Raw genomic sequence first — 13,345 nt, 5'->3', positions numbered from 1 at the left:
ATGTGCTCCTATGCACTTAATAAGATGTTTCTCGTTATCTCACAGAAACAGTTGGAAACTTGGAGTCCCATCCCAGCCAAAACTATGCCATCCCTTAAAATTAGGGAAAGAGTCATATAATGTGCCCCAAATGGCTACTTTTTTTTCAAGAAATAGTGACCTCTGTTAAAATCACATTTGGAAATCAAATAAAGATACGATAACCTTCACCGCACAATCCTTTCGTTGGTTTGTACATAATCTTTATCATAAAGATCATTATTTTGCAATATATAACACAAATCCCCACCCCCATCCCCAGTGGCGGATCCAGAGGGGACGTACCAGGCACGCGCCCCCTCTTTATTTTTTGGTAAAACAAAAGCAATAAAAAGAAAAATGGGGGTGCGTGCACCCCCCTTTAATTTTGCAGAGGGGCCTCCTCTTTACGGAATTCCTGGATCCACCCCTAACTGCCTCCTCCCTCCCCTTTCAAAATTATGTGTGCATGGCTATAAGATCATTAGGCCCATGTGGTACCGGTAGTTAAAGGTCCTGTTTACCTTTGGGAACAGAGATTTAAAAAATGTTCAAAATATTACATTTGATGCATATGTATATAGGCAGGGCTCGACACTAACGGTGGCCCGGTGGCCCGGGGCCACCAAAAATGAAAGTCGGGCCACCAAATTTCAAAAAAGGGCGAATTTGGTGGCCCGCCTCGGGCCACCAAAATTTTTTGAAAAGTATGTCAATAAATTCGCAACTTTTTACGACGGAAATTAGCAGTTAAATTTGTTGAAAGGATGGATAAAAAAGACTGAATGAGTGCCTGAGAGTGAGTGTTGCAAGTTTGTTGAAGTTTATTTATGAGTAGATAATTATGTCCAACTTCTAATTCTTACTATCATAAAACTTAAATATTTGACTCATTAAAAAAAAGGACTTTTAATGTTTTTTATTTTTTTTTCGGGACACCAAATTTTTCTCTCGGGCCACCAAAAATTTGAAATTTAGGATTTTGGTGGCCCCATCGGGCCACCAAACAAAAAAGTTAGTGTCGAGCCATGATATAGGTCTGTTGTGTCACAAAACATCTTACCATATAGAATTTCCGAAATAAAGCCTAAAATATAAGGAGAGATCAGTATTTTTCTCATGAAACTATAACTGTTGACGGTTTAGTCTGAAAACATTTTTATTATAACTGTTGTTCACATTTTGTGTATCTAACAATACTTAACATCGATTATATTGATTCACATTTTTACAGTGGTTTTTTTCTATCCCAAACTCACATTTTCGAACTATTTTAAGCACTTGTTTTAATTGCAAATGGTAAATTATGCCTTTAATGTAGTGACAATAAGATGTGGAGGCTGCGGATTTTTTCGTTTTTAATGCTTGTAAACTAAAAGCAATCTACTGAAAATTTTGAGCCAGCGAATGCAAGACTTGTAAGACCATGACACTGACATTTCATATAATATGCATATATAATTGTTTGATTATGACCAATAGCACTGTTTCAATAAACATGTTCAACTTTGAATTCCACGGTTTTGTGATATCTGATTTTATCAAATGACTTACGATATAATAAATTATCTATGTTTCTTTAATGTCAACTTCTAAAGAGTGTTAAAGTTTCCCTAGAAGGCACCTATGGTTAAATTACTTAACACTCACAGATTGGGTATTATGATTTTTTCCAGGGCTTGTTACTTTTTCCATAACCATATCGATGAAGACTATCAAAGTTGGCTGGTAATAAGTGCCTATACTGTGATTTTCAGTGTTGTAATTTTCAATATTTATTTTATTGATACTGGCCTCGTCCTACAAACCATCAGATGGGAAAGAGGAAATAAGACGAAAGAAACGTTAAAGTAAGAACAGGTGTAACATTTCAAACGTAATAAAAAGCTGTTTGCTTTTAATGATACACAACTTCAAAGATGGCTATGTCATATATTTGAAACCACACATAGTTTTGTTCTTCAAACTTTTACGTTCTTTAAAATTGCATATTTAATAGGTTTTCCCGGTCAATTTCATGTTTTGGTCATTCAAATTCATATAACGTGCATTCAAATTCACCCAGCGCACGCACGCGGAAATATTCGGGCATTCAAATTCAGAATCCGAGCGATCAATTTCACTTAGGCCTATGGGCGTTCTATTTCGTTTTCGTGAAATCAAATTCACGATTGGGCGTTCAATTTCTAAATGCGAGCATTGCATTTCCTACTCATTCAAATTAAAATGCATTCAAATTCACGCGGAAGTCATGTGATAGTCCCGATGAGCTTGTTTGGAGCGTTCAATTTCATTTTGAGGCGATCAAGTTCCTACTTAGTGCAATCAATTTAACGAGGAAAATGGAATAGACTTTTTTAAGAAAGGAGAAAAGGCATACACAACCAATGAATGCTTGCATATTATAGTGTAATCATTATTGTTTAAAGGTTCTATACATTGTTCTCTTTTCATGTATTCTTTGTTTTCATCTAAAAAAATTCTAAATTGTAAGGTCCAATCAGCAGTGCATCTAAACAACACAACAACAATCTAATCATATTTCTTGATGATACTGCATACATGCTGACAACGCCCAAACACTAACCACATAATGGTAATGCATCAATAAAAGACAAACTGACACACAATGACCTCACATAGTCCCGCAAAAGTAAATCAGTAAGATAACAATAAACAACAAATAAGACGTATACAGTGTTCATGTTATCAGTTTCAATGTAAGCCTAGCCGAAATTGCTTTTTTTTTTCTGAAGGTGTCAACCAACCTTCCGTATCATGTTTGTTTTATTTTGTTTCATTTTCCATGTAAGAAGATGGCTGCAATAGCTGTTCTTCTGTGAGGTCCAGTTGGATATAAGGTGGGACCACTACACCGGGTTAAACACTCTGCTCTTTGCGATAAATTTTAATGAAGTGGGATCTTTTGCGTGCATGCAGTTGTGACTCTGTCACACATGGAACCTCCATTTTACGTCCTATCAGAGGGACATGTGCCTGCATATTCCTTTTCGTGAAGCCCGGGTTCATATTTGTCAATGAACAGGTGGACCTCTACTGCAAAATAAATAATATTCATCATAAATCCCGATATATTCACAGCTAAATGAAAAAGACACACATTAGGCGTTTTCACATCAGCCCGATAAAAGTCCAAGCTCGAGATATTTTTCGCGATTGCGAATTAGCGCGCTGTTTCATTTCTTATTCACATTAGCCCGAAGAGAATTAGCCCGAAATTTTTTCGAGCTAATTCGACAGCTGAGCATGTGCAAACAGCATCAGTAATGTATGCACTTTCAAAAATTCCTCACGATTTGTGTGCAGTTTGCCTCGATCGCTCGGGTCACACACGCTAGGCATAATGGGATGCATCGCGCTAATTTCTCGAGTCGTTTTCACATTATCAATAGCGCGCTACTATCCCGCTATTTCAGAAATTTCCCGAGTTGGACTCAAGAAATTTTCTCGACCAGAGCGATACAATTAGCGCGCTATATGTGTTCACATTATCAAATAGCGCGATATTTCGTGATAGGGTTAATTTCCCAAGTCAGAAAATAACGCGCTATTTCGAAACATCGGGCTGATGTGAAAACGCCTATACACGGCCCTAAACTAACTAAATTCCGGCCTTCTTTTAAATTGAATGCAGCTATTTGGAACATGTAGATGGTTGCCTATTCACGAATTTGAATGACCGACGAGATTCCGTCGCCAGCTTGACATAAATTTGAATGCTCATTGCTGAAATGCGTGCTCCACTCTTAAATTTGAATGCTCCGATAGTGAATTTGAATGCTCCGACAATGAATTTGAATGCTCCGATAGTGAATTCGAATGACCGGATTTTGAATTTGATTTGCCGATTCAGTGCTGCGAGCGTGGAATGCGTGAAACTGAATGCTCGGAATATAGGAACTTGAAATAGGCGTTTTCACATCAGCCCGATAAAAATCCAAGCTCGAGATATTTTTCGCAGAAAATAGTCAGCAAAACAGAGCGCTATTTCGAAACATCGGGCTGATGTGAAAACGCCTACTGACAAAAGTATGAAATTGACTGGGAAAACCTCTATTAAACGATAGTTCCAAATTATTTATTTGTTTGTATGTGCTTTTTTTTCCTACAGTTAAAATTAATATACCATAGCTCTCAAGTAACCTCACACTAGGCGTTTTCACATCAGCCCGATAAAAATCCAAGCTCGAAATATTTTTCGCGATTGCGAATTAGCGTGCTATTTCATTTCTTATTCACATCAGCCCGAAGAGAATAAGCCCGAATTTTTTTTCGAGCTAATTCGACAGCTGAGCATGTGCAAACAGCATTAGTAATGTGTGCACTTATAAAAATTCCTCATGATTTGTGTGCAGTTTGCCTCGATCGATCGGGTCACACACGCTAGGCATGATGGGATGCATCGCGCTAATTTCTCGAGTCGTTTTCACATTATCAAATAGCGCGCTACTATCCCGCTATTTCAGAAATTTCCCGAGTTGGACTCAAGAAATTTTCTCGATCAGAGCGATACAATTAGCGCGCTAATTTGTGTTCACATTAGGCGTTTTCACATCAGCCCGATGTTTCGAAATAGCGCTCTATTTTCTGACTTGCGAAATTAAAAAATATCTCGAGCTTGGATTTTTATTGGGCTGATGTGAAAACGCCTAATATCAAATAGCGCGCTATTTCGTGATCGCGTTAATTTCCCAAGTCAGAAAATAGCGCGCTATTTCGAAACATCGGGCTGATGTGAAAACGCCTAATGGGATGCATCGCGCTAATTTCTCGAGTCGTTTTCATATTATCAAATAGCGCGCTACTATCCCGCTATTTCAGAAATTTCCCGAGTTGGACTCAAAAAATTTTCTCGATCAGAGCGATACAATTAGCGCGTTAATTTGTGATCACATTATCAAAATTAATAGCGCGCTATTTCGCTATCGGGAAAATTTCCCAAGTCAGAAAATAGCGCGCTATTTCCAAACATCGGGCTGATGTGAAAACACATACTGAAAACTAGCCTTTTAACATTTTAGTCATAGATTAAAATCATTTACGGGCCTGCTTTTGCAGAGCTCAAGAGCTTTTTCTACATAGCCTTAGACCGTGTTCACCTTAGTACAAGCATGACCAATGCCGACTACGACTCGAACTTCCAACCTACCTGCGTAATTATTTGTCGTAGATGGGGTAATACCATTCCAGCCAGAGCGATTCCAGCAGGTGCCGCTCTTCGTCGTCACGCTTGTGTGCTTCTGAATGAGGGCCAGACGGATAGGGTAAACAACAAGGCAGACGCTCCGCGTCACGACAAGTCGATATCACAGAAGCCATTCAGCTTGTCACGTCGGAAAAACTTGCTGTCGGGTTACGGGAAACAGCGTGCGAAGCTCTGGTGCTGCCAAAGCACAGGGCCACTACCACCGCGACCGACATTTGAGCATTGTCCTCAAGTCCGACTTTACAGATGGACATATCCGGTTGAAGTGCTCTCTACTTTGCATCAAATGTCGGCCTGTACATGTTCTGCTAATGCCTGAAAGAATCGTTAAAATTTTCGTGCAGTGAGAAAACAACATTAATTCCCTCTGTCGTCTGGATCGGCAGAACTATTAGATATACTTAGTAATTTAGATGAACGGAGTTGCGGAATAAGGACATCAATCGCCGAATCGGATCATTTGATTCCCCAGTATCTTGTGACAGAGATCACTGCATATTAAAGTGTGGTGCCGGTGTAAGCAAGGGATACTTAATCGGCCAAGTCGGCTGAACTTTCTCTGCGTGTTCGCCAAGATTGAGCTGAGTAGAGACTAGAGTTACGTCGCAGGTCAACAAAGTTTTGGTGGAAGGGACATCAAAAGTCAAATGTTCATCACTGATGACAAAGGTATGTAGTGCCGGTATGTACTATTGATGTTGATACTTGGTAATGGGTAATCCCTGCAGCAGCTCGTAGAAAGCTAAACTGGGATGGACTGTGCGATGACGACATTGGCCGACAGTTATGATTGCCAGCATGCAACAACTAAAACAATGTTGGGCAAGCAAATGTTTTCAGGATGGAAATAGAATTAATGTATGAATAAGAATCATGTAGGCTGCATTGTACACTGCTGACTTTATACTTTCTGTTGCGTGGAGCTCATGTATTTAAAATGAAAGAGACTTCGCATTTGTGGTCATTCATCATTCATGGAGCATACTGCACAACAAATACTGGACATTATCATATTCCTCTCACTCCTTGCTGAAACAAAACTGAATGTTTTTAGTATTCTTGGCTGTTTTGTTTGTTTTTTTCTCTCTAGGAAAGACTGTCCCTGTAGTGTGTCAATGATGGCCACATCAACATCTGTACCCAATAGCATGGGTGTAGGTCCACGGCAGCGTCGGACCAAACGAAGAGCCCAGGTTCCCCAAACCCAGGGACCTTGGCGGGACTCTTCCTGGGTCCAGAGCTTCTCCTCCCAGGGACCAAGTCCTCTTGGCAATCCTCAGGAGCTCAACCCCGCATTCGCCCTCCGAAAGATAGTCTTGCTCCTTGAGAAGGAGAAATTCATTGATGTCTCCCAGCTCATCAACCAGCTGAACAATGTCACCATTAAGTCCATCATGCATGAGATCCCCATGGAGATGTTCATAGACAACATCCCTCAATCGCTGGTAGCGTTGGAGAGTCTGTACTCGAAACTCTTTATTCTGGATCCCGAGAACTTCCCGGTGGACAAGCTGGCTTTGGAGGCCACAGTGTTCCAGATTGTCCGCCATCTTGCCCTGCTTGACTCCATGCTTGACTTCGGTACAGATATTTCGAATGCAGAGGTCATGAACTCTATCACAAATGTCCTTCGTATCGTACTCTTCGTCAAGCCAGACATTGTGTCTGTGGTCCACGCACGCAAGAAAATGATGGACAACGCCCTCCTTGGAATCGGAGAACACAGTCTAGTGAAGGTGGCAGGGTCTCTTATGAATCTCCATGATGGCCTCAAAATTGAGTTTGAAAAGACAATGGCTTCCTACAAAATTGCTGTCCAGCAGCTTGAACAACTGAGTCTTTCCAACCCCAAGCCGATTACACTCAAGTCGTTTGCGAATCGCTCCCTCCCCTCAGCCAATCATCAAGTCCTCATGACGTACACCGAAACGGAGATACAGGAACGGCTCTTCAAGAACAAGACGGTCCTGAATGCGGTGGAGTCGAACATGACTAATCAACTCCCGCACCTGATCCAAAACCTCAAGGAGCGCATCGAGAATGACAAGAATGCGCTGCTGGCATTTGGAAGGTTGCGGCGTGAGATCAAGGGCATTTCAGCGGATGCCAAGGTGGCCCCTGCAATCACGCAGTACTCCAAGAGTCTGAAGGCTGTCCTGGACGTATTCGCCCATATCCTGAATGAAGAGTTCCCAGAGAAGAAGGGCAAAGGGCTCAATGTCCCTGACCATGAAGACCAGGTCTTGAAGCTTGAAGAGGTTGAAGGAAGACCAGTAGAAAATGATGAGACCCAGGAGAGTATTGGAAATGCATCCTCAAATCTTCAAAATGGTAAGAACACTTTTCCCTCCCACTTTCCAATTTTCTTTACAGTGTTTGTTCTTGCATGGATGAAATTGAAGAGGGGAATTTACCCCAGGATACAATGGGTTCAGTTGATATGAAAGAAGAATAAATCAGTGAAGTCTGAGGAAAATTGGACAGTCTGTTCAAATGGTATGAATTTTTGATGTTTTGGTTAAAACCATGTGCTGCATCCTGAATAAGAAGTTACAACATTGGGCCGAATGCATAAAACAAGCAATTGCTTGTAAGCAATTGTTTAAGCAAAAGCACAAGCTCGTCTAGCAAAAGGTGTAGCTCAAGCAATTGCTTAAATCCATATGCATAACCTTTTGCTTGTGCCAATACCTTTTGCTTGTCCCTCACAAGCAATTGCTTGCGTTTTCAACAAAAGGAACGTCACGCCTGTGCGAACACAAGAACAAAGGTGAGTGTGACAGCATGTCTTTGAAAGGGCATGTGTGTGCAAAACATTTCCTGACATAGCAATAGAGCTATGTAATGGCACTCATAAATGTGCGCACACACACACATACTGGCTGATTCCCATCACTGCTTATAGAGATAGCCCGGATCTACCAGATCTCACGTGGAGAGAGGTCTCCTTGCTCTCCACCGAAGTCAGACATTTACCTGTTTTTCATCGCATTTTGCGTGCTGGCCACTGGACTTTCCCGTTGTTGAAATGAAAAAAGTTTCTAACACTGCTAAAAAGTAATTTCTTGTAGATTTATACCACTCCTGCACAAGTGTGGTCTTTCTTGTATGAATGTGAAAATGATACTTAAAGGGGAACGTCCAAGTTAAGCAAAAGCTTACGTTCATTTTGCAGAGCTTGGAAAATCGTAAGCAATTGCTAGCAAGAACAAGCAAAAGGTATGTTTTATGCATACGTTTTTAAGCAAACACTTAGTCTCTAAGTAATTGCTTGTGAGCATTCAGCCCATCATCACAATAAGAGACTCTATATTCAAAGAAAATCTAAAAGAGAATTTAATTTTTCATATAACTCTAAGTTAAAGTAGGAGTACCTGAATTGCATACTTTTCAAAAGGCAAGAATCTGAGAAACAAGTTTACTTTCCATAAAATATGAAATTTACCCCTTTGTATTCCCTTATTTTCTTCATATCATCCCAAAACTATGACTTTACTATACATGCCTAGTCTCCTTATCCGGTGAAAACGGTAGATTTAACCAACCAAGGATTGTTTAATTATAAAGGAACAAGATTTTGAAGATTTCAGTAATTGAAAGTTTTTGTCCAATGTGATGAACAAAGTCTCCAATGCATAAGTTGTTTTACATTGTGAGGGTGTTAGCAGACTGATTTTTTGATAGAAGAGGTAGTGGCAGAGAGAAAACTTGTCATTGATATGTGCTTGATATATATGCAGTATATTTAAAGCATCATTTCAAGAAATATTGTTATAGCAGAATTAAAAAAAAAATAATGAAAAATAGGAAAGAAATTTACAGATTGCTTTCATTCTCACCCTTACAGCTAAAATTTGAAAATTTGAATTACCTTGATTGTATGTGTGATCAAATAAGCATCCAGAGAGAGAGAGAGAGAGAGAGAGAGAGAGAACAAAAACGAAAACATGTATACAGTGCAGTAGGCTTGCTAAAGAGCTCATTTGCAACCTCGAAAAAGTTGTCCATACAACGTGTGTACATTAATGATTATGATTTTAGTCTTTTAAGTAATCAGTAATTGAGTGAAAGAAACTACTTGTAAATAATATCATTATTCCAGATAAATAAAAGCATGATAGCAGTAGGCTGTAGTACAACTTGTGATACAGCTTGTCTCACATTTTTGCTGACATAGTACCTCAGATAAGTCCAAATAATTTACAGCATTAACTGCCAGACTGTGGATTTCAGATATCTGTAAAACAAAATTTCTTCCTCTCAACTGGAAAGAAAGATACATGTGCATTTAAACATGTCACAAATGTTTTAATGCAGTAGTACAAATAGATGTACCAAATGCATGAAACAGAACACTCATGCCTGTACACCAGCTAGGACCAGGAAGGTGGAACTTCCCTGCAACACCAACCATGGATTGTGCTTGCCAGTAAAAGAGTTCAGTATTCTGCACCCCTTTCTTTGCTGCTACTGTACCTCATTTGTCATTGCCCTCAAGCTTCTTAGCATTGCCTGGGTCCCCATTCATGCCATGGTAGTTGGTTTGCTCAGCTTTTTGTTAACCAGGTTTATCTTGGTGTACTTAAAGCTTAAGACTGTATTGTCTCTGCCAGGAATGGGATTGGAATATTTCTGAGTATTTTGTCATCAGCAACAATGCAGCAACAAAGAGAGAAGGGAAAAAAGATGAGACTGACTGTCATCTTATATCCTTTCCTGTGTGTAAAAAGTTTTGTGTTACGTACAGGGGAGTGAGGTGGTCACACATGCCACTGAAGTGATATACAATTTTACAGCATTTCTCTTACAAGTGTGATATTCCTTTAAAGCTTGTGAACATGGATTTCTTTTTTGATTGAAAATAAAGTATGCTTAGATATTTGTGTTGTCATTGTTGTTTGATGTGACAAATTCTGATGGGCTACTACTCATTTTGTAGTAAAGGCTGTAGACTACATTAATCTTTCCTGGTATCATCTCAAAGTTGTCTTTTGGTTGGGATTGTGAAGTCAAAGAATTTCCCCTTGTCAAGATTTTATTATCTTGATCAGAGTCTCAGAATGGATAGATACAGTACTGTCTCTTTCATTTTCCCATCCCATTTGCACTGTCAAAACAAACAGGCACTTCAGTAGAAATTTGTTTCTTCATTTCCTTTTAACACTTGTTTGGTGTGATAATAATTTACTCTCACATTTTCCTTTATATTGCACCCCTTAAAAAATGTTTAGATGATATTGCCAGTTGAACACCAGTAGGGTACAAACCCCAATGACTGTGTATTGGCTAATCGCCATTCTGTTTCACACATCATGATATCCTGTTTGACATAATCTTGTGAGTGCAGTACATATGTAGCTGCATGGGGCAAAATGGTTTCTTATCGCAATGTTATTTAATAGTGGCGTTGATTGCACTGGAGCTATTATGCTCGATAAGTTCACAAGGACAAGTGCGTCAAGTCAACACACCCCAAGCCACTGTAGAACATTGCATGTGTGCATGATCTCCTATCTCACAGAACTTTGCACTTCAGAAATGACAATCTTATCATTCACTCGAAGGTGCACTACCAACTTCAATTGCAGACATTTGATCTATGATACCAATTTTTGTTTGGGCAGTGGCCTGGTAATCCTTGTAGAATTTATACATAGTAATGTGGACATGTTTGTAATTTGACAAATCTCATGATTTGCCCAGAAGGTGTGCTTGGGATTGTTCAGAATCAGTTACGTGATGTGTATCAGTGTACATACACTACAAGAATCCACCTGTACGGATCAAATATGGCATAGCAGGTACAGACAGAGTAATAACAATGCCACATTCATTGGGACAGTCCCGAGAAGTTTAGGTATCATGCTAGAATTGAATGCTCTACTTCCTGTACTGCAGTATCGCTGAATAAAAGCCTTTTCATCTTGATCCCATGAATGTGGCATTTAAAACACCAGGTGAGCAATGAATGGACAGTGTATTTTGACAAATTCTGTTTCAGAATTTGGTTTCAATTCATATTCGATTGTGCAAGAGTGCACTTTAATATCATCAGTTAAATCTCTTTGAGACCATTATCATGATATCTATCCAACAAAAATGAAATCATGAGCATACTTTGTTTGCTTGGTCATTGACGAGAGGCTCTGTAGTTATAAACTGTAATCAAGTTGATAGTGAATTCAGAGCCCTGACTCTTACTGCGAATAGCGAGATATTGCATCTACAGTGTGTAGATGATATTCATTAATCGTCAATTGACTGACACATCCCTTCAGTTACAGCACTTGTACAAGTCATCATACTTTCACCGAGGTTAGATGTGAACATGAATGAATTTGTATGCAGGTGTATAACATAATTAGTAATAACTACCTGGTATAAAGTGTTTTGGAAAAGCTAAGTGTAATTATGCAAACTTCCTGGCCACATTGTAACTGTTTCTCCTGTCTAATATTCTGAAACAGAGAGAGGGAGAGAGCAAGCTTGTTGATGTTCCAACACAATTGAACAAATTCAAACACAAAGCCAAGCAGAGAGAAATAGAGGCCAGCCAATGAAATAATCAATAGGCTCTTTGTCCAGACCCCTTTGTGGAGCATTGATTAGTCTCACAAGAGAGATCAGAAGAGGGGTATGAGGAGGGGGTGAAAGTGGATCCATGTAATACCAGACAAAAGTGCCCCAGAGATACACAACATATGCCGTTTTAAAGTGTGGATGTCATGACAGTTTGCCATAGCATGTAGAGAAGGCAATAGCTTCATTTTTCCAGTACAGAAGAAGAAAACATTTGTGCGAACTCCAGTTTGCTAGCTGTACAACATTTGATTCGTGATCTATCGCATATATTGCTGTACTGGCTCAAGCTTTTCAGTCCTATTGGCAAAAGAAATGTTGAGGTCAGTCAAAGCATGGACCTACATCATAGGTCCATGATAGGCTAGATACCTTCCAGTGCAAAGAGATGCGCTCCACATTGGTACATGGCATTGATGGTAATGGCTCTTTAAATTGTAAAACACTGATAAACTTTGCAGCAATGGCCCTAATTGTAGCTTGTAAACTTTTCAGGGATAACTGTTTTGAGGGATCGTAAAGTTTTGGTTGACATACCTTTGTACAGTACAATATGTACGTAGCCATTACATCTGTGTTACTTGTGTATGGAAGACCTATTTACAGTAATTTCAGGACTACTGGTTAATGAGCTGCAATAGACCAAGTCAATAACTGAATAATTTGAGATACATGCATGCATATTCACGTATCATAATGATATTATATGGTTGGCAAACTTTTAATTTGTTTGATTACCAATGAATCAGCTAAATCATCATTTGATGTCCATGCTTTGTTATTCATACTGCAATTATCATATCTAATCTTTAATCTTATTCTTCCAGAAGTTATCATGCACGATGCCAGTCCATTGATCCCTGGTTTAGGGAAAAGGTGCAAGAGAATGTATGATAGACTGCAGTGTGGTTGTTAACTTGCAATATGGAGAATTTCATTAAACTGAAAATTGTAGGACTTACATGTATCACTTACAATTTGTAAATTGCTTAAAATGGAAATGATGTTAAAGTATTTCACTGCTCTCTTCATACAGAATATGTAAGTCATGTTTTCTTTCTATTAGAGGGAAGTATAAAAGCTGTTGTTTGTCAATATGCCATGATCAGCTAAACCAATGCATGCTCCAAATAGTTTCTGATGCTACGGTTCAAGTCTCTTTTTCAACCATACTTTACAGGTCCATGTAAAGAATGCATTACTCAATGAAAGCTTAACAAAGCATGCCAGATTTATTGTGCATAGGACTAGGAGAATTTTCAGGGCTCAGAGTTTTTTCCCACGCTCTTCGTGCAATACCTACTCCGACAGAGGCTATAGACTTTTTTTTTTTGATGGAGGTAAGAATGTACACTTGTATAGGTTACACTCTGCTAGGCGACTCCTAGTAGGATCAGATGAAAATTGTGCCCCAGCTTAACTTAAGATACATTGACTAAACACTATAGTGCTAAAATGGAGTTTGTAAGAAGGGGATATGAACTGTGTTTACTGAGGCAATTCATCTCAGACTCGTGAGTG

The 13,345-nt window shown here is 39.3% G+C and overlaps 1 protein-coding gene across 1 annotated transcript in view; it reads left to right on the top strand.

The window, feature by feature from the left end:
- The first annotated feature begins 5,234 nt into the window (after positions 1-5,234).
- Positions 5,235-13,345, top strand: part of LOC139708889 (uncharacterized) — a 33,574-nt gene continuing 25,463 nt past the window's right edge. Inside the window, exons 1-2 of the mRNA XM_071620851.1 lie at positions 5,235-5,914; positions 6,336-7,576. Coding sequence (XP_071476952.1) covers positions 6,361-7,576 — 1,216 coding nt within the window. The 5' untranslated portion in view covers positions 5,235-5,914; positions 6,336-6,360. The remainder of the gene's footprint in view (positions 5,915-6,335; positions 7,577-13,345) is intronic.

Source organism: Diadema antillarum, unplaced genomic scaffold (assembly GCF_040938485.1).
Source record: "Diadema antillarum isolate AM-2024a unplaced genomic scaffold, OU_Dant_1.0 seq00001384_RagTag, whole genome shotgun sequence".
Taxonomy (NCBI): Eukaryota; Metazoa; Echinodermata; class Echinoidea; order Diadematoida; family Diadematidae; genus Diadema; species Diadema antillarum.
The sequence above is the reverse complement of the archived record's forward strand: the minus strand, read 5'-3'. Positions and strand labels throughout refer to the sequence as shown.